At 43.3% G+C, this 27,272-nt stretch overlaps 1 protein-coding gene and 1 pseudogene across 5 annotated transcripts in view; both read right to left on the reverse strand.

Annotated features, from left to right (window-relative positions):
• Positions 1–27,272, reverse strand: part of LRRK2 (leucine rich repeat kinase 2) — an 816,940-nt gene that overhangs the window by 598,037 nt on the left and 191,631 nt on the right. For all 4 annotated transcript variants that reach the window (XM_082254234.1, XM_082254231.1, XM_082254232.1 and 1 more), the window contains one exon: positions 18,729–18,853. In XM_082254234.1, the coding sequence (XP_082110360.1) occupies positions 18,729–18,853 (125 nt within the window). The remainder of the gene's footprint in view (positions 1–18,728; positions 18,854–27,272) is intronic.
• Positions 24,558–25,543, reverse strand: LOC309554567 (lamina-associated polypeptide 2, isoforms alpha/zeta-like; annotated as a pseudogene). Its single transcript has one exon. The product of its transcript is annotated as a lamina-associated polypeptide 2, isoforms alpha/zeta-like (transcript).

Consider the following 27,272-nt stretch of genomic DNA (forward strand, 5'->3'; position numbering starts at 1 on the left):
AACCCCTTATACCCGGGGTAGGGGTGCTGACAACCAAGGGATACGCTATGATTTAGGACATCCCAGGTTGTCTGCATCCCGGCGAGACGGTCCACTCGCAGGCTTGTCCCCGTCCATCGTGGCTCTGGCGTGGCGAGGCCTAGTGCTGGACTATAACCTGCTCACGCTCGTTGGCCAAGCTGGGAGACCTTAAGGATCTAGAATATCCAATCCGAAACCCAGCCGGCTGTTGCTTGTAGTTCTCCAGGAACTCTAATTAAAAGAAATGAATCATAAAAAAAAGGTTCCCAAAAATAAACAGCTAAGACTGAAGTCCCAGCAGGGAACTAGGTCCTACTCCTAAACTAGACAGAAACAAACTGAGGGCTATAGCAGAGTGTGTGGGGTTATGCCTGCAGGTGCAGCCCCATAGGCGTGTAAAGATTTTTTCCTGCCTAGTGTCCTACTCATGTAGGGGGCACTATAACCCAATGGTCAAGAAGATATGAAGCTGCGTCTGTCAATGACTGCTAGAGAAAGGATGTTTTTGTAAAACTGCCAGCACCAAATTTAAGTCCCAAGGACACAGTGGTGGCTTCGCAGGCGGAAGCACATGTAACATTCCCTGGACAAAGGTCTGACCCAACAAATGGGAAGTGATCGGTTCTTGGTAGAAAACTGATAAGGCTGAAATTTGCCCCTTTAATAGTGCTCAAAGTTAATTTCATAGCTAGGAATGGTATTAAGTCCCTTCTTGAAAACAAGGATTTGGTCATCAGACATGCCAACAAAGGTGGGGGGGGGGGGGGGTATTGTAGAGGACCTAGAAAAATTAGATTACAGTAAAACCTTGGATTGCGAGCATAATTCGTTCTGGAAACATGCTTGTAATCCAAAGCACTCTTATATCAAAGCAAATTTCCCCCATAAGAAATAATGGAAACTCAGATGATTCGTTCCACAAGTCCTTCAGTTTATAGTCTATATACAAAGATTATAGCAATGCTTGTGTAACCATAAAATGTCTATCCACAATATGCAGCCTTCCCAAGGGGATTAGAAGCAAAATCTAGCAGAGCTACAGAATATAAGAGAAATGAGAGGCGCCTCTAAGTGTAGCAATATGGTTACATTTAATGAAGGTTCAACATTTAGCAACTCACATGGTTGATGATTAAAATAGGCACATCTAAGTATGCAGACATCCGGGGTAAAGCTGTCCACATAGACCATCTTCTGAACCACCGGCTCTCACCACTGTCAGTCTGCAATCGTGACCGGGAAGAATAGACTGCAGCACAGTGATCTGAAAGTGAGGCTTTGAATCACTTGTGGAGCGCAGCGGGGAAGGGATGATGAAGATGGCTGTGCAGAGGATGGTCTATGTGGACAGCTTTACCCCAGATGCCTTGCATACTTAGATGTGCCTGTTTTAATCATCAACCATGTGCTAAATATTGAACTTTCATTAAATGTAACCATATTGCTACACTTTAGAGGCTCCTCTCTTCTTTTTTATACATGACGCTACTTGTATATCAAGACATGGCTTGTATATAAAGTTAAAATTTATTTTAAAAATTTGCTTGTCTTGCAAAGCGCTCTCAAACCAAGTTACTCTCAAACCAAGGTTTTGTATTAATGTACAAGACTGCTGTATGATAAAAGTACATATAGGGAACTTACTCACACTGTAACCCCACTAGACGCTATAAACGTAGCCTGAAACAATTATGGTGGGCGGGGGGTTTCCAAAAGTGAATTATAAGAAAGAGAGGGACTTTCTTTGTCCAATGGTACCGTGAGTACCAATTTTCTATTGTCTACCCAAGATTCACAAAAGCCTAACTGCACCTCCTGGTAGGCTGATAATTAGTGGTATCGGTTCCTTACTATCCAGGGTGGGTGAATACCTAGATTTCTTCAACCTTTGGTTACATCCACCCCCTCATTTTTGAAAGACTCTAAACAAGTCTTTATTGACTTGAAAGTAGTAAATATTAATGTCTCTATCCATATGGTACCAGCAAACGTTAGAAAAACTCAATAAAATAAACTGGTTTAGTTACTCTATACCACCCAATCCCTAATGAAAAGTAATAATCAAAGACTCACTAGAATAAAGGCATGTATACTTTAATGTAACAATCTTAGGTAAAATGTACAAAACCCAAAAAAGGTTCTTGCATGATGTCAGAACATTAAAAGGTAGCAAAAACAACTAACAAGACACACACATACATTTAGAAAGCAAACAAACACCCCTTCCCCCGCCATAAAGTATGTAGGACCCAAATAGTTAATATTGCTCAGCAATGTAGTCTGTATTGATCTGTGCATGGGTCAAGAGATCAGATGCTGGCAAACAAACGGCTAGACTGGAGATAGATCCTTGTAAAAAAAAAGTGCAATGGGGACCGTTGTATAAATCCTCTCAAGAAACTTGATTCAAAAGGACAATTTAACTCATAGTTTGAAACAGTTGTGGGTAATCTCAGACAATCCTGAAAGATGAAAAGTTGTATCCACAAGGTATTGAAGAGGAAAGAAAGGCATCTGTGAGGTCTAGAGGAGGCATAAAAAGGACACTGGACAAGGCAAGTCATCATAGGGTGTCAAAAGCTGGATACACACATGAAGCCTCCCTCGCACAACACAGGCATTTCTAATCTTCTAATTCTAATCTTTTTGGCTCTATATGCCACCATAATGGATTTGAAATGAAACAAACAATATGTGCTTTAACTGCAGACTTTCAGCTTTAATTTTAGGGTATCTACATCCAAATCAGGTGAACGGTGTAGGAATTACAACCATTTGTATATGTGCCTCACACTTTTTAAGGGACCAAAAGTAATGGGACAGATTAACAATCATAAATCAAACTTTCACTTTTAAATACTCTTGGTTGCAAATCCTTTGCAGTCAATTACAGCCTGAAGTCTGGAATGCATACACATCACCAGATGCTGGGTTTCATCCCTGGTGATGCTCTGCCAGGCCTCTACTGTAACTGTCTTCAGTTCTGCTTGTTCTTGGGGCATTTTCCCTTCAGTTTTGTCTTCACCAAATTAAATGCATGCTCAATCGAATTCAGGTCAGGTGATTGACTTGGCCATTACATAATATTCCACTTCTTTCCCTTAAAAAACTCTTTGGTTGCTTTCAGAGTATGCTTCGGGTCATTGTCCATCTGCACTGTGAAGCGCCGTCCAATGAGTTCTGAAGCATTTGGCTGAATATGAGCAGATAATATTGGCCGAAACACTTCATAATTCATCCTAATGCTTTTGTCAGCAGTCACATCATCAATAAATACAAGAAAACCAGTTCCATTGGCAGCTATACATGACCACGCCATGACACTACCACCACCATGCTTCACTGATGAGGTGGTATGCTTTGGATCATGAGCAGTTCCTTTCATTCTCCATACTCTTCTCTTCCCATCACTCTAGTATAAGTTGATCTTGGTCTCATCTGTCCATAGGATGTTTCAGAACTGCGACAGCTTTTTCAGATGTTGTTTGGCAAACTCTAATCTTTCCTTCCTGTTTTTGAGGCTCACCAATGGTTTACATTTTGTGGTGAACCCTCTGTATTCACTCTGGTAAAGTCTTCTCTTGATTGTTGACTTTGACACATATACACCTACCTCCTGGAGAGTGTTCTTGATCTGGCCAACTGTTGTGAAGGGTGTTTACTTCACCAGGGAAAGAATTCTTCAGTCATCCACCACAGTTGTTTTCCGTGGTTTTCTGGGTCTTTTGCGGATTCTGAGCTCACTGGTGCGTTCTTTATTTTTAAGGATATTCCAAACAGTTGATTTGGCCACACCTAATGTTTTTGCGGTCTCTCTGATGGGTTTTTTTTTTTTCAGCCTAATGATTGCTTGCTTCACTGATAGTGACAGCTCTTTGGATCTCATATTGAAAGTTGACAGCAACAGATTCCAAATGCAAATAGCACACTTAAAATTAACTCTGGACCTTTTATCTGCTCCTTGTAAATGGGATAAGGAGGGAATAACACACACCTGGCCATGGAACAGATGAGCAGCCAATTGTTACATCTGTTGACGGCTCAAAAAATCTGCCTGCCAGTTCTCTATTCTTGAAATAAAAACTGCTGTCAGGCATTGCACAAACTTCTCTGCCTTGGCTGACTGACTCTTTGTGCCTCCTTGATGGTTAATAAAAGCTACGGCTGTGGCAATGTCAGATTGCACTCTGACAAGGTGACCCCCGAAGTCTGGGCATCCAGTATTTCAAAGCCCAAATGACTGCTTGAATTTCGAGAATGTTGATGGGGAGACGTCTCTACCCAAGAACATTTCTCCTGGACAGTGGCTCCCTCCAGAACCGCTCACCAGCTGGAGAGACTGGGATCTGTAGTCACCACTTTCCAGGTCACTGGAAGAAAGCACTTCCCCCTTCTCCAGATATCTGTTCAACAACCACCAATTTAGGCTCTGACGTACTCTTGGTACCAGAGACATTGACCAGTTCAGAGATTGAACCCTTTCGGTCCATGTAGACAGAATGTTGTTCTGTAAGGGTCTGGCATAGAATTGAGCATAGGGAACTGCCTCGAATGCAGACATCATCTTCCCTAGTAACATCATGCAAAGACGTATAGAAGGATATCTCAGCCTTACTACGGACCGAGCCAGATCCTTCAGGTCTGTGAACCTTCTTGTTGGCAAGAATATCCTTGCCTGTACCGTGTCCACAAGAAGACCCAGATATTCCAGACGCTGGACCGGCTGTAATGCTGACTTTGCTAAGTCAGTATCAAGCCCAGACGTTCTAGAAACTGTACTGTCTGGAGGACATTTCGGCCTAGAGCCAAAGCCGATCAATCTAGAATACGTCTCACATCCCCACTTAGTTTGGGGATTATGAACAGGTTTGAGTAAAAACCCCTGAACCTTTCATTCTCCGGAACCTCCATTATCACTCTTTGAGACCTCAGCTGGTCCAATGCCAGAAAGAGAAACCCTTTTAGGGGATCTGTCGGTATACTTGACCTATAAAACGAGGATAAAGGAACACCCGAAATTCCAGTTTGTACCCCTGCAAAATGGTGGACATATCCCAGTTGTCTTGGATCAAAACCCTTTGAGAACTGCAGCAGCCTTCCCCCCACCCAAGTGAGTGGGGGCGCTCCTTCACAGAGTAGGCTTAGAGGAAAACTTTGCTGATCTCTTGGGCCCAGGGCTTTTTCTGACCCTGCCCTGAAGGCTTGGTTCTGAACCCAAATGGTTGAGGCTGTCAACCCCATCTGGAATTAGAAGCACTGGTAGTATGAGTGCTGGGGATCTTAAAAGAAGGACGCTTTCTCTTCCTTTTCACAGGTAGCAATGTACTCCCCCCCCCCCCCCCCCGAGACCTTTTGGATATATTTATCCAGATCATCACCAAAAAGGCATTCCCCTTGAAAAGGGAAGCCAGCCAGTAACATTTTACATGGTAATTCCGCAGACCAGCTCTTTAACCAAAGGATTCTGCGCGTATGCACTGTCATCAGAGCAACTCATGACATTTGCCTTAAGGAGTCAGTAAGTGCGATGTAGATCTGACAGATCTTCCACAGACTCTCCTTGAGAAGGAACAGTCTTGGACACCCACTTCATACGGTCTTTTAAAGACAAACTCCTATGGCCACTACTGCTGGTTGTATCGCAGAAAGGAGGCTTTCAATAAAGATTCCAACTTCTGGATCTTTAAAAAACCTGGGCATTATCCACAGGGCAGGTTAAATTCTTGTTAACCGAAGAAATCGCAGCATCCACAGTGGGTATATACCATTTCTAAGTAAGATTTTTCCTCCATAGGATACAATAGTGAAAACCTTTTAGGAGGAACAAAAAAATTATATCAGGATGGTCCCAATCATTATACATTTCTTGCTCCACGATCGGATGTATGGGAAATGTCCGAGGACTATGAGGAGGGAGCAATGAGTCTAGAGAGGAAAAGGAGACTTCAGTCGTCTCTAAGGGAGGAAATTTGTGTCCAGACTGGACCATTTCAATAAGAGACTGAACCAACAATTTCTGAGTTTGAGAGGCTGACAAGAGACTCCTCTGACCCTGACTCCCCAGAAGTGGAAAACTCAGCTTGACCTTCTATAAGGTCATCATCAGCTACTTCTTTCACATCCTCTGAACTGAATTTAGGGGGTGGCTCAGGTGAGAGGGATCTATCACGTTTCTTCCCTCTTTGTGATGCTGCAATCATGTCAACAATCTTACCCTCCAGGCTGGCTAATGCCGATGCCAAATTATCCTTAGTGACGTAAGTTGTGGCAGAAGCACCTGGGGTAACTACCATGCCTGACACCCGTAATGGTCCAGATTGGCTAGTTGCCTCTGGCTGTTCAGGGAGAGTAGACAAAGAGGAAGCACGGACCTTCAAAGTCTGAGGGTGGCATAACAGTGACCCATACAGACTGTGCCCCCCCAGGCCCTCTTTGGGGCAGACATTGCTTTAAAGCAAGACAAACCTGAGGTACTAACTTCGGTGTACCAAGGCACTGATTATCCCAAGATACACGCCCATTTATGCTGTAATGCACGTGTGGTGTGCAATGTGGCGTCCACATGCATGTCAATTACGTTCAAACACGCCCTTATTGCGGCGTATGTCTGTACTTAAAGTGGAGTTCCACCCTAAATTTATACTTACCTCCATCTTCTCGCTCCGGGCCACCTGAAAAACAAATGGATAATCGCAATTTTTTTTTGTTTTTACTTACCTCGTAGAGAAAATATACTTACCTTACTTCCTTCTTCCTCCCCTCGGCGGCCACGGCGATTCATCACTTCCTGGCTTTTGCAATGATTTATGGGAGCTGAATGTCATCGCTCCCAGGAATCAATGCGCCTGCGCCGGCCCCGACGTCAGTTCCGGTGCGCGCGTCATTAGCTTCTAAACAGCTTCTGGGCATGCCGCGCGCACACCGGAAGTGACGGCGGGGCCGGTGCAGTGCATCGTGGGACCAAAGAAGAAGGAAGAGGACGCAGAAGAGGATCGCGCTGGCTTCAAGCTGCCCACACCTGAGATGGCAGCGCTGGACAATACTTTTTCAAGGTAAGTATTTCTCCTAAAAAAGGTAAGTGCAACCTGGGACAGATCAGAGGCTAGCCATTGTGGAATGTACTAGCCCTGACTGTCCCGGGGGTATTTTTATTAAAAAAAGTATTCCCAGGGTGGAACTCCGCTTTAAAGTCGAAGATTCTCGCGCGCGAATAGGCCTTCGCCACAGACACGCTATCGAGGGAGGAGACGAACATGCGGGCGCTTATGCAAGGTAAGGCATACAAAACACAGGGAATATAACTACACTAATGCCAAGTAAAAACATTTGAAAGTGTACAAGGCATTAATTAGCATATCTTACATTCAAAAAAGTAACAAAGGGTTTGTAACCTTAAAGATAATATATCAGTCTCTTCATTGTATATGTGCTTTTTTATATCAATTTATTTGTGCCTGTAATCCCTCTATATTACCTGGTTGATCCTGCCAATTTCCCACTTCCTGGTAGTAAACTGACCGCACTAAGCAGGGAGGCCAATCAATGCTAGCACAGTCATTTTGCCTCCCTTAGTATCCATTTCTGAGATACAGGCAGGCTGTGCAAGTGCACAGTTTGCATGTACAGTGCATCCATAAAGTGCGTTCATTTTTCCACATTTTGTTATGTTACAGCCTTATTCCAAAATTGATTAAATTCAATTTTTTTTCCTCAAAACTCTACAAATAATACCCCATAATGACAACATGAAAGAAGTTTGTTTGAAATCTTTGCAATTTTATTAAAAAAAAAAAATCCCATGTACATAAGTATATACATGATAAGAAGAAACAACAAAGCAGCGCCTGCTGAGCGTAGCATACAAAGTTTAATAGGGGTAAAAATAAATTATGCACTCACAGAAGTAAATGGTATGCCAGCATGGTGAATAGAATGGGCCATCTGCGGAGTCTCTAGTGGCAGATGGATGCTGCTGTGACAAGTTTGCTGATCGCTGTTAGCGTCTTGGATATATATTCCCAATACAATTTTTAATATATCCCTTTTAATATGATATATATTTATATGTAGCTCTATACATTGCTGGCATACCATTTACTTCTGAGAGTGCATCATTTTTTTTTTTACCCCTATTAAACTTTATATGCTACACTCAGCAGGCGCTGCTTTCTTGTTTCTTCTTATCGTGTAGAGCCCTCTCCTTGCTCCAGCCGGCAGCCACTGAGTACAGCCTTGTTTATTTGGACTACTATCATCATTGACATTTGAACACTACCTTGGACTCCCCCACTATTGACCCTATCCTCAACAGTTGTCCAATTATACACCTGCAGTTCTGTCCACACCAGTAGAATGCCATAATATTGTTATTGTTTTTACATAAGTATTTACAGCCTTTGCTCAATACTTAGTTGAAGCACCTTTGGCACCAATTACAGCCTCAAGTATTTTTGAGTATGATGCCACAAGCTTGGCACACCTATTTTTGGGCAGTTTCTCCCATTTTTCTTTGCAGGACCTCTCAGGCTCCATAAGGTTGGATAGGGAGTGTCAGTACACAGCTATTTTCAGATCTTTCCAGGGATGTTCAATTGGGTTCAAGTCTGGGCTCTGGTTGGGCGAATCAAGGACATGCACAGAGTTGTCTGGTAGCCACTCCTTTGCTTTTTTGGCTGTGTGCTTTGGGGTCATTGTCCTGTTGGAAGATGAACCTTTGCCCCAGTCTAAGATCCGGAGCACTCTAGAGCAGGTTTTCATCAAGGATGTCTCTGTACATTGCTGCATTCATCGTTCCCTCGATCCTGACTAGTCTCGCAGTTCCACTGAAAAACATCCCCACAGCATGATGCTGCCACCACCATTCTTCACTGTTGGGATGGTATTGACCAGGTAATGAGTGGTGCCTGGTTTAATCTAGACATGACGCTTGCAATTCAGGCCAAAGAATCAAACTTTTGTTTCATTAGACCATAGCATTTTGTTTATCCTGGTCAGAGAGTCCTTCAGTTACCTTTTAGCAAGCTCCAGACGGGCTGTCGTGTGCCTTTTACTGAGGAGTGGCTTCCGTCTTGCCACGCTACCATATAGGCCTGATTGGTGGAGTGCTGCAGAGATGGTTGTTCTTCTGGAAGGTCCTCCTCTCTCCACAGAGAAATGCTGGAGCTCTGTCAGAGTGTTGGTCACCTCCCTGACTAAGGCCCTTGTCCCCCAGATCCCTCAGTTTGGCCAGGCGGCCTGCTCTAGGAAGAGTCCTGGTGGTTCAAATTTTTTTCCAGAATTTTTTCTGTACCCTTCCCCAGATCTGTGCCTTAATAGAAGTCTAGAGGTCTACAGACAATTCTTTGGTCTTCATGGCTTGGTATGCAGGGCCAATATAACTAATCAATTAATCGACAACTAATCTTTTATTAAAATAGTTGTCAACTATTTTCATAATCGATTAGTTGATCAGCCGTTTAGTTGGCCTACATACAGAATGCATTTGTTTGTTTACATATCAGGATATACAGTGAAGCACACATACAGCTCAGCACACCATCCATACATGTCAGAAGACACAGTGCAGCACACATACAGCTCAGTACACCATCCAAACATGTCAGTAAGTGCCTGAGAACTTCTGAATGTGAGGAGCAATGCCTCATGGGACATGTAGACCTGGGCTGGAACTGAGTGGTTCTAAAGGGCATGTATTTTTTTTCCTTGCTATAGGGGCAATCTATACTACACTGTGCAGCTTTGCTTTTGGGGCACTCTGAAGGCAGGAGTAGCCAGAAGCGTCAGTGGGGGATCTCAGAAAAGGGAGAATCAGGGCTGCTCTGTGCACAACCATTACACAGAGCAGGTAAGTATAACATGTTTGTTGTTTAACCACTTCCGGACCAGAAGGATTTACCCCCTTATTGACCAGGCCATTTTTGCGATTCGGCACTGCTTTAATTTAACAGACAATTGCCTGGAACGCTGTACCCAAATAAAATTGATGTCCTTTTTTTCCCCCCACAAATAGAGCTTTCTTTTGGTTGTATTTGATCACCTGTGCGATCTTTATTTTTTGCGCTATAAACAAAAAAATATAACGACAATTCTGGAAAAAAAAAAAAAAAGGAAAAAATTTTTCACTCTGCTGCATAACATTCCACAAAAAAATAAACAAAAACCAAAACAATAAACAAAAACCTAAAAATCAAATTTTTTCATCATTTTAGGCCAATTTGTATTCTGCTACAAATTTTAAAAAAATCCCAATACGTGTATTTTTATTGGTTTGCGCAAAAGCTATCGCGTCTACAAACTAGGGGAAAGATATATGTAATTTATTTTTACTAGTAATGGCGGCGATTAGTGATTTTTAGTGGGACTGCGACATTGGGACGGATAGATCGGACCCCTGACATTTTTGAGGGGACTAAAAATATGCACTGTTACTGTAATAATGACACTGGCAGGGAAAGAGTTAACTCAGGGGCGATCAAAGGGTTAAGTGTATGCCTAGGGGGTATATTCTAACTGTGAGGGTGGTGGGCTTGTGGAGTCCACACAGAGACCTGTGATCCTAAAAACTCTCCACGGGGAGTGATCATGGCTGCCCGGCGGCAATTGCAGCTGCAGACCTTGTGAATCAGCTTCCCCGCTGGCTAATGGGGGCGTGCCTCAGGCGTCACACACCCGAGCCAGCCTGGCGCAGTATATCTGCGGCGGGAGGTCGGCAAGTGGTTAAAAAATAAAACCACTTGACTCTGTACAGGGAAGATCAGCATCTTAACCCAGAGAAGGTGGAGGCTGATAGACTGGAGGTAATATAAGGCATTAAAATTACATTTAAAAGTAAACTTCTGCCAGTAATGGGCATTATATTTAAAATTATCATATCCATTAAAAAAAGTCTCAGCTTTTACTACTAATTTAATATAAAAGATTTCTATCTCACTTCCACCCTTCATACAGTGCCTTGCGAAAATATTCGGCCCCCTTGAACTTTGCAACCTTTTGCCACATTTCAGGCTTCAAAACATAAAGATATAAAACTATTTTTTTGTGAAGAATCAACAACATGTGGGACACAATCATGAAGTGGAACAAAATTTATTGGATATTTCCAACTTTTTTAACAAATAAAAAACTGAAAAATTGGGCGTGCAAAATTATTCAGCCCCCTTACGTTAATACTTTGTAGCGCCACCTTTTGCTGTGATTACAGTTGTAAGTCGCTTGGGGTATGTCTCTATCAGTTTTGCACATCGAGAGACTGAAATTTTTGCCCATTCCTCCTTGCAAAACAGCTCGAGCTCAGTGAGGTTGGATGGAGAGCGTTTGTGAACAGCAGTTTTCAGTTCTTTCCACAGATTCTCGATTGGATTCAGGTCTGGACTTTGACTTGGCCATTCTAACATCTGGATATGTTTATTTGTGAACCATTCCATTGTAGATTTTGCTTTATGTTTTGGATCATTGTCTTGTTGGAAGACAAATCTCCGTCCCAGTCTCAGGTCTTTTGCAGACTCCATCAGGTTTTCTTCCAGAATGGTCCTGTATTTGGCTCAATCCATCTTCCCATCTTCCCTGTCCCTGCTGAAGAAAAGCAGGCCCAAACCATGATGCTGCCACCACCATGTTTGACAGTGGGGATGGTGTGTTCAGGGTGATGAGCTGTGTTGCTTTTACGCCAAACATAAAGTTTTGCATTGTTGCCAAAAAGTTAGATTTTGGTTTCATCTGACCAGAGCACCTTCTTCCACATGTTTGGTGTGTCTCCCAGGTGGCTTGTGGCAAACTTTAAACTACACTTTTTATGGATATCTTTAAGAAATGGCTTTCTTCTTGCCACTCTTCCATAAAGGCCAGACTTGTGCAGTATACGACTGATTGTTGACCTACAGAGTCTCCCACCTCAGCTGTAGATCTCTGAAGTTCATCCAGAGTGATCATGGGCCTCTTGGCTGCATCTCTGATCAGTCTTCTCCTTGTATGAGCTGAAAGTTTAGAGGGATGGCCAGGTCTTCGTAGATTTGCAGTGGTCTGATACTCCTTCCATTATAATATTATCGCTTGCACAGTGCTCCTTGGGATGTTTAACCGCTTCCATACAGAGCAGTTAGACACCCTTCCTGCCCAGACCAATTTTCAGCTTTCAGCACTCTCACACTTTGAATGACAATTGCTCAGTCATGCTACACTATAACCAAACAAAATTTTTATCATTTTTTTCACACAAATAGAGCTTTCTTTTGGTGGTATTTGATCACAACTGGGGTTTTTTTTTTTCGTGATATATGCAAAAAAAGAGCAAAAATTTTGAAAAAAAAACACTTTTTTTTAGTTTCAATTATGAAATTTTGCAAAAAATAAATTTTTCTTCATACATTTGGGCCAAAATGTATACTGCTACATGTCTCTGGTAAAATTAACCCAAATTAGTGTATATTATTTAGTCTGTGTGAAAGTTATTGAGTCTAGAAGCTATGGTACCAATTACTGAAAATTGATCACACCAGATGTACTGACTGCCTATCTCCTTTCTTGAGGCCCTGAAATGTCAGGACTGTACAAATACCGACCAAATGACCCCTTTTTGTAAAGTAGACAGTCCAAGGTATTTAGTAAGAGGCATGGTGAGTTTTTTGAAGTTGTAATTTTTTCCCACAATTCTTGGGAAAATGAAGAAAAAATTTTTTTTTTCTTTTTTTTCCCACAAAGTTGTCAATTTATAAGCTATTTCTAACACATAGCATGTACACAGCAAAAATTACACCCAAAAATACATTCTGCTACTCCTTCCGAGTATGGCGATACCACATGTGTGAGACTTTTACACAGCCTGGCCACAAAAAGAGACTCCACGTCCAAGAAGCACATTCAGGCGTTCTAGGAGCATAAATACACATAAAACTTTCTTACTACCTATCACACTTTTCAAGGCCCTAGAGCACCAATACAATTGAAAAGTCCACAAAATGACCCCATTTTGGAAAGCAAACACTCCAACGTATATTCTATGAGGCATTATGGGTCGTTTGAACATATCATTTTTTTCCACAGGTTTTTGGAAAATGTGGGAAAAAAATGAAAACTTTTTTTTTTTTACACAAAGTTGTCAATTTATAGGATATTCCTAACACATAGCATGTACACAGCAAAAATGACACCCCAAAATACATTCTGCCACTCCTCCTGAGTATGGCAATACCACATGTGTGAGACTTTTTCACAGCCTAGCCATATAGAGGGGCCGAACATCCAAGGAGCATCATCATGCATCCTAGCCACTTGCCTAGGCCTATTTTTGACATTTGGTGTTTACAAGCTAAAATCAGTTGTTTTGCTAGAAAACTGCTTAGAACCCCCAAACATTATATATTTTTTTTTAGCAGAGACCCTAGAGAATAAAATGGAGATTATTGCACTATTTTTTATCACACCGTATTTGCGTAGCGGTCTTCCAAACGCAGTTTTTTTGGAAAAAATTCACTTTTTTTAATTAAAAAATAAGAAACCAGTAAAGTTAGCCCAATTTTTTTCCATAATGTGAAAGATAATGTTACGCCGAGTAAATAGATACCCAACATGTCATGTTTCAAAATTGCGCACGCTCACGGAATGGTGACAAACTTTGGTACTTAAAAATCCCCATAGGCGACAATTTAAAAATTTCTACAGGTTGCCATCTTTGAGTTACAGAGGAGGTCTAGGGCTCAAATTATTCCCCTTGCTCTAACGATCGCGGCGATACCTCACATGTGTGGTTTGAACACCGTTTACATATGTGGGCGGGGTTTCTGTATGCATTCGCTTCTGCGCGCGAGCTAACGGGGACAGGGCGCTTTAATTTTTTTTTTTTTTTTTTTTTACTATTTATTTTATTTATTATTTTTTATTTTTACACCGTTTAAAAAAAAAAAAAAAATTGATCATTTTTATTTCTATTAAAAGAAATGTAAATATTCCTCGTAATAGAAATAGGCACGACAGGACCTCTTTTTTGTGAGATCTGGGGTCAAAAAGTCCTCAGATCTCACAAGTACACTAAAAGATAGAAAAAAAAAAAAAAAAATAATAATTATAATATAAAATGAAAAAAAAAAAAAAAAGGACCTTTAAACTGGTTGCTAGGCAACAACATTTTCCGTAGCTCCGGTCCTCCAAGACCATAGAGTCAAGTGAGGGCAAGCTTGCCCTCACTCGACATCCTGTCTGTGAGGATTCGGGACCGGATCGTTTTCCCCGCTGCCGGCGGGTCCGGTAAGCGGGGAAAAGGACCGGAACACGTCGGGAGGGGGGGGGGGCGCCTCTTCCGCCATCCCGGAAGGGTGATCCCACGGCGAATCCGCCGCTGGGACCACCCTTATCGGAAAGCCAACCGTCCACCGTTTAAAAAAATACCAGGGTTATGGCAGCTATCTGCTACCATAACACCGGTATTTAGGTTTAAACGAACGACGTATATAAACCTTTTTGGACTTGGACATGGTGGCTGTATGAAGGGTGACAGGTACTCGGGTACTTTGTTGGGCAGGTGACAGGTACTCTGGTACTGATGAGCAGGTGGCAGGTACTCGGGTACTCCGATAGGCAGGTGACAGGTACTCGGGTACTCTGATGGGCAGGTGACAGGCAGGTGATAGGTACTGATGAGTAGTACTCACTGACTGATAGGTGATAGGTGATACTGTACTGATGGGTACTGATGATCAGTACTGATACGTGATAGGTACTGATGAGTACTGATGAGTAGTGATGGGTACTGATGAGCAGGCGGCAAGTACTTGGGTACTTCAGGCGTCAGGTACTCTGATGAGCAGGTGGAAGGTACTCGGGTACTCTGATGGGTAGGTGACAGGTACTCAGGTACTCTGATGACGGGTACTCCGTTGACAGGTACTCAAAGTACCCGAGTACCCGTCATCAGAGTACCCGAGTACCCGTCATCAGAGTACCCGAGTACCCGTCATCAGAGTACCCGAGTACCCGTCATCAGAGTACCCGAGTACCTGTCATCAGAGTACCCGAGTACCCGTCATCAGAGTACCCGAGTACCCGTCATCAGAGTACCCGAGTACCTGTCATCAGAGTACCCGAGTACCTGTCATCAGAGTACCCGAGTACCCGTCATCAGAGTACCCGAGTACCCGTCATCAGAGTACCCGAGTACCCGTCATCAGAGTACCCGAGTACCCGTCATCAGAGTACCCGAGTACCCATCATCAGAGTATCCGTCATCAGAGTATCCGAGTACCTGTCATCAGAGTACCCGAATACCTGTCACCAGCCCATCAGAGTACCCGAGTACCTGTCATCTGAGTACCTGATGACAGGTACTCGGGTACTTTGATGGGCTAGTGACAGGTGCTCTTTATTGGGGGGGGGGGCAATCAGTGTGTTTAGGGTGCACTGTAGTTGGTAACTAGCTGTTACCACAATCTCCTCCTCACACAGGATCAGTGTGTGAAGAGGAGAACACGGTGACAGCTAGTTACTGTGTTCTCTGTTGACATTTGTGACCGGCTGTGATTGGACACAGCCGGTCACGTGGTAAAGAGCCAATTTCATTGGCTCTTTACCTAGATCGGGGATCGACTCTGTCCGAGGGACGAGCCTCGTCCCCGATCGCTGCTCTGCGCGCCCCCGGGGGCGCGCATTGCAGAGAGAACGAGCGGCTCGTGCTGGAGCCGCTCATGTGATCGGCTGTGATTGACACAGCCGATCACGTGGTAAACAGCCAATTTCTATTGGCTGTTTACCTTGATCAGTGATGGGCTATGTCCGAGGGACGAGCCTCATCCCTGATCGCGCCGCTGCGCGCCGCCGGGGGCGCGCAGTAGCAGCTAGAACGGGCCGACGTCATATGACGGCGGCCCGGATCTAGACAACCACCTTGCCGACGTCATTTTACATGACTCGGTAAGGAAGTGGTTAAAGCTTGGGAAATCTTTTTGTATCCAAATCCAGCTTTAAACTTCTCCACAACAGTATCTCGGACCTGCCTGGTGTGTTCCTTGTTCTTCATGATGCTCTCTGCGCTTTAAACGGACCTCTGAGACTATCACAGTGCAGGTGCATTTATATGGAGACTTGATTACACACAGGTGGATTCTATTTATCATCATTAGTCATTTAGGTCAACATTGGATCATTCAGAGATCCTCACTGAACTTCTGGAGAGAGTTTGCTGCACTGAAAGTAAAGGGGCTGAATAATTTTGCACGCCCAATTTTTCCGTATTTTATTTGTTAAAGTTTGAAATATCCAATAAATTTCGTTCCACTTCATGATTGTGTCCCACTTGTTATTGATTCTTCACAAAAAAAATACAGTTTTTTATCTTTATGTTTGAAGCCTGAAATGTGGCAAAAGGTTGCAAAGTTCAAGGGGGCCGAATACATTCGCAAGGCACTGTAGAGCTTTATGGCTGACTCCTAGTTGAAATGCCCATAAATCCTACTTCTGGATGTATTTACTTTTATATATGTGATATTATAAGTAATATAGGATTACTTTCACTGTTTCACAGTATAAATGAGCCCCTTATAATAGCGATTATCTGCTCTTTTTGTACTATAAAGGGCTCATTTTATTTTTTTAAGCCCATTATTACAAGTGATCCAAAAAAAAAAAAAAAGCATGCTGCTGCTACTAAGCATCTTATGCCTGGTTCACACCTATGCATTTTTTGGTGCTTTTTGCAGAAACTCACTACAGTTCATTTAACATGGTTTGCAATGGGACATGGTCACATCTATGCTTTTTTCAGCTGCTGCGTATTTGGAAAGGGTCAAGGACTTTTGTCAACGTAAAATTCAGCTTTTTTTGCTTTTCTGGTTCAATAGATTTCAATGGAAAAGCTGCGGAAAAGCATGTAGTGAGTTTTTGTCTTGATTTTAGCTTTTTAATCTGCCCAACAATAAATTGGCCAAAAAAAAAAAAAAAAAGCATAACAAATGCAAATCGCAGCAAAATTGCATGCGCAAACCGCACAGCATAAAGCACTGCAGAAAAAGATCAAAAGCAAACTGCATAGGTGTGAAATGAGCCTTATGCTGCCCATACACGTATCGATTTTTGGACAAGAATATTCATAAAAAAATCTTTGTACATTCGCTGAATGAAAGAATGTCGTTTGAAAATGTCACTTGCTTTTAACTTTCAGTTTTAACATGAATGTATTTTCTGAACGAAAACCACATAGTGTCTGAAAATTCCTTTGACCAAAAGTTTTCTATTTTGCGCCTCAGAAATTTCCCATCACTGTGGTTGAAAACGAACGTTGATTTGACCCCCACTAATCGTTAGAAAATCGAACGAACGTTCCTAAAATTACATTTTTTTTTTCAGAAAGACATTGCTTTTTGTATGGCCAGCATAAGTGACAGCAGGTGCAGGGAGCTTTTATTAAGCCACCTGCCTATCACAAGGGAGTTTGTCATACATCATATAATCTAGTTCTGTGTGAAAATCGCCAAAAAACAGTCTTTCATTTTTTTTTCTTTATATTGAAAATTTGACCTGAGTCTAGTGATATTTACCAGATTCAACCTCTAATAGTATATACTGTATATCTCTTCTGTCAGTTATTCTCAGAGTGGATTAGAGATTTTTAACCCTAACCATATAGTTGGTTATTTATATTTACCACTGCATATAGATATTTAGGAAAAAAATGCCTATTTTTAAAACCTCACATATTAACTAAATTATACACCACACTTTAAGGTTATTATTTGATTAATCAAAACAATAAATCGGCCAACTAATCGATTATGAAATTATTCGTTAGTTGCAGACCTATTGGTATGTGCTCTGACATGCACTGTTAACTGTGGGACCTTATATAGACAGGTGTATGCCTTTCCAAATCATGTCAAATGAATTTACCACAGGTGGACTCCAATCAAGTTGTAGAAACATCAAGGATGATCAGTGGAAACAGGATGCACCTAAGCTCAATTTTGAGCATCAAGGCAGTGAATACTTATGTAACTAGGAGTTTTTCATTTTTTATTTTTAATACATTTGCAAAGACTTCAAACAAACATCATTCACTTTGTCATTATGGGGTATTGTTTGTATAATTTTGAGGAAAATAATGAATTTAATCCATTTTGGAATAAGGCTGTAACATAACATAATGTGGAAAAAGTGAAGCGCTGTGATGCACTGTATCTCTTCTGTAGTCAGTGTGTAGCCAAGCCACCCCCACCCTTCCCTCCACCCTTTATTGATGGTGGCTTCTCCAGCCAGCTGATCCCCAGCCTCACTCTGAGGCTACAGAGCCTCCCAATCATATGGTCTGCAGAGACAGCTGAAAACAGGGGGACACTTGCAGGTCCGTAGGTCCGTGATACGCTGAGGAAGGAAAAGTGATCACATGGCCTGCAAAATACATGTTCAAAAAAGGTATGCAAGAAACATTTTTTGTCAAATACAAATATGGATCTTTTAAAAAGGTACACACGCATATATCTATTATAATCTTGAGTTCCCAACTACTTAAAAAGAAAAAATTAAACAGTGGGGCACAGCCACAAATTTCCTGCCAGCAATACTACTGGCCTATGAACCAGAGAATCCAACAGAGAACAGTAAGCTTTAATAGGGCAGAATGTATTTTGGTCTGCATCTTAAGTTCCATTATAAGTACCTTATAGTCTGCATCTTAAGTACCATTATACATGGTTTACCTGAAAAAACACAGTAAGCAAACAAAGACTCACCATTAAACATGATCTGTAGCATCAACCGCAGAGCCACCAGCTGAACACATGCCACTTTCTTGTGCTTCTTCATTGCATTCATCAAACATGTTGTAGTCACAGTCATTACATCTAAATTAAAAGAGCTTAAAAATACAAAAAGCATTTACAATTTTTTTTTTTTTAAGTTAAATTCTAAAATGGTTAGTACTCTTTACAGCATAGTGACTAAAACATACATACTATATAGATATATATATACACACACATTTCTATATATATATATATATATATATATATATATATATATATATACACACATATACACACACACATACATACACACATATGCAATACATTGAACCAGATAAGTCTTAAAGAGTATGACAGGAGGGGAAGTTTAACCACTTAAAGCGGAGTTCCACCCAGGGGATACTTTTTTTTTAAAAAAATACCCCCGGGACAGTCAGGGCTAGTACATTCCACAATGGCTAGCCTCTGATCTGTCCCGGGTTGCACTTACCTTTTAGGAGAAATACTTACCTTGAAAAAGTATTCTACAGCGCTGCCATCTCAGGTGTGGGCAGCTTGAAGCCAGCGCGATCCTCTTCGGCGTCCTCTTCCTTCTTCTTCGGTCCCACGATGCACTGCACCGGCCCCGCCGTCACATCCGGAGCGCGTGCGTCATCCCTCCACAGCTTCTGGGCATGCCCAGAAGCGGTTTAGAAGGGAATGACGCGCGCGCGCCGGAACTGACGTCGGGGCCGGTGCAGGAGCAATGATTCCTGGGAGCGATGACGTTCAGCTCCCAGGAATCATTGCAAAAGCCAGGAAGTGACGAATCGCCGTGGCCGCCGAGGGGAGGAAGAAGGAAGTAAGGTAAGTATAATTTTCTCTACAAGGTAAAAAAAAAAAAAAAAAAATTGCAATTATCCATTTGTTTTTCAGGTGACCCGGATCGAGAAGATGGAGGAAAGTATAAAATTAGGGTGGAACTCCACTTTAAGGACCGCCCGCCACAGGTATATGTCAGTCACGCGTCTGCCGCTAGGGGGCGCGTTCTCACCCCCACTTGGCAGCGGGGACTCTAATGCACGGGGCAGGCGGCTCCAATTGCCGCCTGAAACCCGCGATCGCTCCCCACTGAGAAAGGATGACGGGCAGCTGTTGTAAACACTTTCCACAAATAAGGTAATCAAATAAATAATCAATCAGGTTTGAAAACAAAGTGACAAACAATCTATTGATAAAAAAAAGTGAGTCCATAAATGCAAAGTAAATGTCCCTGGGATGGATGGATCTCTTAAGCTCTGGTCTAGAAGCCCAAACACCACATGTGAAGGGAGGCAAGACAGAAGCACTACAGCGAGGAGGACCAGAGATTAAGAGATCCAATCATTCCAGGGAACATGACAAGCTGTTAATGCAGACATCATACACCTTTCCTTGCCTGCAATATTTACCATCTGGTAAGAGGCTGACCTACTCTTTTTTTGGAGAGATAGTTTGGTGGGTGTTCCTGTCTTTCCTGGCATTATTTTGGATCTGATAACACCTACGCCCTTGTGTTATCTCTATCTGGTAAGGGGCATATCCGATCACGGTGGAGGCTTCACTGCTCACATCTATTTTGGATCTTGCACTTTTGGAGTTTTTCACATGCATTTCGGTTTGAACACAATTTTGGACATTTACTTTGCATTTATGGACTGACTTTTTTGATCAATAGATTGTTTTATCACTTTGTTTTCAAACCTGATTGATTATTTATTTGATTACCTTATTTGATTATTTATTTGATTACCTTATTTGTGGAAAGGTTTGTCTTCCTATATTTTATCACCATTTTTGTTGATTTGTCAATATATATATACATTGGACATATTATTGAACAGTTTAGCGCACCTGATACACATTTTTCACAGTATACTTATTTTCTAAGGTTGCAGCTTTTCTGATTTTCCAGCGCACTTTTTTTCCCAATCACATTCCAGCTGTTGTAAACACAGCTGACCGTTCTTCTCTCTGGAATGATCAGAGCGCCTGTGATACTTCTATATAGGAACCGAGGTCTCTGATCATGTCCCAAGCCCAGTCCCCATACAGTTAGAATCACTCCCCTAGGCTCACATTTAAACCCTTGATCACCCACAGTAATGACCCCTTTCCTTTTATTGGGAATGTTATATAGCAGAAAGTGAAAAATATATATTTTTTTTTTTTCTTCAGAATTGTCGCTCCTTTTTTATTTATAGAGCAAACAATAAAAATTAAACAGGTGATCAAATACCACCAAAAGAAAGCTCTATTTGTGGGAAAAAAAAAGGACGTCAATTGTAATTGGGTACAGCGCCGCACAACCACGCAATTGTTTGTCAACCACTTCAATACTGGGCACTTTTCCCCCATCCCGTCCAGGCCAATTTATAGCTTTTAGTGTTGTTGCATTTTGAATGACAATTGCGCGGTCATGCAACACTGTACCTAAACCAAATTTATGTCATTTTTTCCCACAAATAGAGCTTTCTTTTGGTGGTATTTAATCACCGCAAGGTTTTTCTTTTTTGCTAAACAAATAAAAAAAGTTTGAAAAAAAAAACCTAAGTTACTTACCGGTGACGGTATTTCTAAGAGCCTTTCAGGACAGCACATTGAGAGAGCGCAGCTCCACCCACTTCAACAGGAAACACTGCAAAAATTAAATCTCCGCCTCTTCCACCATGCCTCAGTTATAGGGTATCCTCCGACATGCTGGAAAACATAATGAAACACAACCACCACCACAGGTTAATATTGTTAATAAAATAACACAAAGATCGAAAAACCAGGGAGGGTAGTTGCTGCTGTCCTGAAAGGCTCTTAGAAATACCGTCACCGGTAAGTAACTTAGGTTTTCTCCAGTCGCCTTTCAGGACAGCACATTGAGAGGATAAGCGAGTAACTTACACTTAGGGCGGGACTACAGCTTGCAGAACTTTTCTGCCAAAAGCCTGATCCGTGGCTGACAACAGATCCAATCTGTAATGTCTGAGGAAAGTAGAAAAACTCGACCAGGTAGCTGCTTTGCATATTTGCTCAGGCGAAGCACCAGCCCTTTCAGCCCATGAGGTTGCCACTGACCTTGTTGAATGTGCCACCACACATTCTGGAGGTTCTTTCCCCTGGGCCAAGTACGCTTGTTCAATGGCCCATCTAAGCCATCTTCCTAAAGTACTTTTGGATGCTCTTTCACCCTTACGCGGGCCTAAAAATAGTACAAATAAAGCATTCGTTTTCCTGAACTCCTTGGTTACAGACAGGAAACGAAGAAGACATCTTCTTACATCCAATGTATGAAAGGTCTCCTCTTGCGAGTTAGCAGGCATCGAGGAAAAAGTTGGGAGCACAATTTCCTGGGTACGGTGAAAATTGGATACAACCTTTGGAAGAAAAGCTGGATCTGTACGAAGTACTACTCAATCCGGAAAAACTGATAAAAAAGGATCCGCAACTGAAAGTGCCTGGATTTCACTAACTCTCCTGGGTGAGGTGATAGCAACTAAAAAGATTGTTTTCAGAACTAAATTCGTTAAAGGAACTTCATCCAATGGTTCAAACGGAAACTTGGTTAATCCCTGTAACACAATGGACAGGTCCCATCTAGGGAACACCTTGAGTGCTACTGGTCTATTGCGAGCTAATGCCCTAAAAAATCTTATAAATTAAAGTCTCTTGAGATAAGGTTCTCTCAAAGAAAACTGAAAGTGCCGCTACTTGGGTTTTAAGAGTGCTGGCTGCCAATCCCATCTCCATTCCCTCATGGAGAAATTCCAGCACTGAAATTAAATTCAAAAGTTCAAACTTTTTTGTGGAACACCATGAATTATACTTTTTCCAAATCTTCATGTAAATGTCCCTGGTAACCTTCTTCCTGCTGGAGAGAAGGGTGGTAATGAGTTTCTCAGAAAGACCCCGGGATCTTAAGAGGCCTTCCTCAGAAACCACGCCGTCAACTGGAGTTGATCTGATTCCGGATGATACAGGGTCCCCTGAAACAGAAGATCTCTTCTGGACGGAAGCTTCCATGGTGATTTTGAAGCCAGATTCAGCAACAGGGCAAACCAAGGCCTTTTTGGCCAGAAGGGCGTGATCAAAATTAGATCTGTGGATTCTTCCTTGAATTTCCTGAGAACCAGAGGTATTAACTGAAAAGGAGGGAATGCATAACACAGAGGGAAGTCCCACTGCTGAGCTAGAGCATCCAACCCCCAAGCCTGATCCTCCCTGTGGAGGGAAAAGAATCTCGCAACCTTGGTGTTTTGTTGGTTGGCAAACAGATCTACCTGGGGAAATCTCCAAGCTTCTGTAATCATCGTGAAAACCTCCTGATTCAGACTCCACTCTGCCTCTAATACTCTCCTTCTGCTTAGCATGTCTGCTAGGAGATTCTGTGACCCCTTTAGGTGGATCGCTGTTAGGGAGGCCACATTTTGTTCCGCCCAGGAAAGCAGCTGCATCACCAAAACAGAGTTCTGCTTCTTGTTCCTCCTTGTTTTGTAACGTAAGTCACTGCTGTTATGTTGTCCGAGAGGATCTGTACATGCTGACCTATGATCACTTCCTAAAACTCCTGAAGACCCAGAAATATAGCCTTCAACTCTCTCCAGTTGGATGACCTTTTGGATTCCAGTTTGGACCAGTTCCCCTGTACTGTCTGACCATCTAGATGGGCTCCCCATCCCCAGGCGCTGGCGTCTGTGGTCAAACGTTTGTCCCGGGGGAAGGACAACATCAGACCCTTCTCCAGATTGCTGGTATCTCTCCACCACCAAAGAGCTCTTTTTGGTTTTTTCGGAAATTTTGATGGATTTTTCCAGAGGTTCCAGATGTGACCAACTTTGTAGTATATTTCTCTGAAAGAGGCGGGAATGGAACTTCGCCCACTGAACCGCTGGAATGGAAGCGGTGAGTAGAGCCAGAGCTGCCATAGCGGATCGGACTGACACCTGGATATTGGTCTGCATGTGAGCGACTGAAGCCTGTACCTTTAAGATCTTCTCTTGAGGTAGAAAAACCCTTTGAAGAACCGAGTCTAAAGTGTACCCCAAAAACATTATCCTTTGGGAAGGAACTAGATTGGACTTCTCCAGATTTAGCAGCCACCCCAGTCTCTCTAGATGGAATCTTGTTTCTTGAATGTGCGACAAGCACTGACTGCTGGAATCTGCAAAAATCAGGAGATCGTCCAGGTATGGAACGATGGAGATCCCCCTCAGTCTCAGAGGCTGTAAGGCTTCTGCCAACACCTTGGTGAATATCCTTGGAGAGGAGGAAAGACCGAAGGGAAGGGCCCTGAACTGAAGATGCCAGACCGAGTCTCCTAGATTGATCGCCAATCTCAGAAATTTCTGATGGGACAGATTTATCGGGACATGTAGATACGCGTCCCTCAAATCCACCAGAGCCATGAAGCAACCTGGGGACAGAAGTTTGGTTACAGAATAAATGGTATCCATCCTGAAATGCTTGTATCTGATTGATTTGTTCAAGATTTTCAGATTTAAAATCAACCGATACTTGCCCGAAGGTTTTTTCACCAGAAAAATGTGTGAATAGAACCCTTGACCTTCCTGACCCCTGGGAACTTGGGTGATCACCTCTTGAGAAATCAACTCTTCTAACAGAGATATCATTACAGAGGCCTGTTCCCGATCTTTTGGAAGTGGAGTCATCCAAAACCTGCTTGGAGGGGTTCTTGAGAATTCGAGACTGTACCCCTGCGCCACAATGTTCTTTACGAAAAGGCTTGAGGATACTTCTTCCCACTGTGGGAGAAATTTTAACAATCTCCACCCCACCGGGAGAGAAATGTCACTTGGTTTTTGTAGACTGTTCAGGTGGTTTAAACAGTATACCACCCCTTCCTCTTCCTCTCTGTGAGGACCACTTTGATCTCTGGTCCAGATCTCTAGTTTTCTGGGTTTGCTGAAAAGGACGAAAATTTTTCTTTGGGGGTGGTTTCTTTTTGGAAGGAAAGGCCTTTTTCTTATCCGCCATCCTATCCAGGATAGTTTCCAAATCCGGACCAAAGAGCAGGTCTCCTGAAAACGGTAAACCACAGAGTCTGGCCTTAGAGGCCGAGTCACCCGTCCAAGTTTTCAGCCAAATCGCACGTCTTGCTGAATTCACCAGAGCCGACGACCTTGCTGCCATTCTGATTGATTCAGCTGAGGCATCAGCCATGTATTGGACGGCCTTAATGAGCAGTGGAAAGGAATCAAGAAGGTCTTTCCTAGCCGTTCCAGCCTCCACATGCCCCCTGAGCTGATCTAACCAGCATTCTAAGTTTCTGGCTACCACTGTGGAAGCCATGGCCGGTCTAAGGCTGGATGTAGAGGAATCCCAGGCCTTTTTCATAAGGGAGTCTGCCCTTTTATCCATAGCATCCTTCAAAATCCCCATGTCTTCAAACGCCAGATCTGTTCGGCGTGAAACCTGGGAAAAAGCCGCATCCAACTTAGGTTTTTTTATTCCAGGGATGTGCTACATCATCCTCAAAAAGGAAATCTTCTCTTTAGAGATTTGGAGAAAAAGGGGGCCCTCTCAGGGTCCTTCCATTCACTTTTAATTGCATCCGTAAGAACCTTGTGGACCGGAAACACCCTATGTTTGGTTTGATCTAAACCCTGGTACATTTTGTCGTGTACTGACATCTGTACTTTTTCACCCGGAATTTCCAAGGTAGTATATACCGCTTTAAGGAGTTCATCCACTTCTTCTAGAGCCAATTTATATCTGGACGATCTAGACACTTCCTCTTCTTCCACTTCTTCCTCAGAATCTCTGAGGGAAATTAAAGTACTAGCCCTTTCTTCCTCTGTGTCATACGCTTCAGCTGACTTAGAGGTGGATGCTTGAGAAATTGCCCATACATTTTGTTCTGTCTGGGAATCTGTCTGGGAGGCTGATCCCCTAGCTATTAGGGAATTTAACGTATCTTTAAGCTCTTGTACAGATGAAAACAGATCGCTATTCTGTTGGGCTATTTCCTCCTTTAATAGATCCGCTATACATGATCTGCAGAGTGGCTTAGGCCAGGTATCCTTAAGAGGATTCTTGCAAGAGGGGCACTTCCTTGAAGATGCTGAAGCCCTGGCTTTAACTGTGGCTTTAACCTAAGACAAAACACACCAGAAACCACCTATCAGATAACTAACTTAGCACTGATTAAAAAACAAACAGCCCCCCAGACAATACATACAATCCTGCAAGCCTTAAGGACAAACACCTCCGACTGCAGGGCAGGCTCCCAAGGAGGAACAACCAAACAACCTATAAGCCCAATAGTAAAGAGAAGAGGCACCCCTGTACCTCTCTTACCTGGGCTGGGCCGGTGCTGACGGCGCCTGCTTCCACCGACGCTGCGGTTCTGTCCTCCATCGCAGAGCCTGCAGCAAGCTGGGCAGATCCTCCCCGCATGTAATTGAATTTAAATGTCCGCTTCCCCCTGTGGAAACCGGAAGCGGAAGCATCGACCCTTGACCTGCTGCCGCCTTCTGCGCTGCTAGTGGCTGGAACCAAAGCCACCACACCCCCGCCGGAAGTCCCGCCTACCGTACTGCCTTCCCCAGACAGCGGGACCAGGGACCGATATGCGGAAGGGAAAACATCCGCCCGAGCTGCCTACCAGCCCCACCAGCGGACCCCCAGGGCACAGGCGAGACCCTCCGACGAAGCTCTGCTCCCCTGAGCTCGAAAAGGCGGCCGCTCCGGAACAGCCCCTTTGTCCTCAGGGAGGGGTGCTGGGATGGTCTCCGCAAAACATGCCAAAAAACGGGGTAAGTCCACCCTACTCCACCTGGAGAGAGCGCAGCCCCACACACTGGTTCCATGCAGTGTCTCCTCATGGAGGAGGAAACACAAAAACTGAGACATGGTGGAAGAGGCGGAGCTTTTAATCTTGCAGTGTTTCCTGTTGAAGTGGGTGGAGCTGCGCTCTCTCAATGTGCTGTCCTGAAAGGTGACTGGAGAAAAATGTTTTTTGTTTATATTTACTGCGAGGCGCTTTACCCTTTGCAGATTGGGGGAGAAGAGTACTCTTACCCCCTGTTAGACCCTTGATTAACTCATCCAAGGAGTCGCCAAAGAGGCGTTCGCCCAAAAAGGGGAGATCAGTAACGACCTTCTTAGAAGCCTGGTCCGCTGACCAGCTTTTTAGCCACACCATGCGGCCTATAGCGATTCCCACCGCAGACAGTCTGGCCGCAAGAGGAGCCGTGTCCAGGGCGGCATCGCACAGGTACACCATGGCCTGGGCCATCTGATCTGTGAGCTCAATCAGAGTTGGAGGAACCGAATCAGCGTCCAAGGGGCTCTTAAGCACCTTTACCCATTCTGTGAACGTCTGAGAAACCAGGATGGATACAAACACAGGTTTTAGAATCAAACCCGCCAACAAGTGCAGGTGAGTGAAAAGTGATTCCATTCGCCCGTCCATCGGGTCATTAACACCAGGGAGTCCTCTACAGGGACCACAGTAGATTTATTCAACTGGGAAACGGTGTGATCCACCTTGGGTGACACCGT

This window comes from Pelophylax lessonae (assembly GCF_965119305.1).
Source record: "Pelophylax lessonae genome assembly, chromosome: 4".
Taxonomy (NCBI): Eukaryota; Metazoa; Chordata; class Amphibia; order Anura; family Ranidae; genus Pelophylax; species Pelophylax lessonae.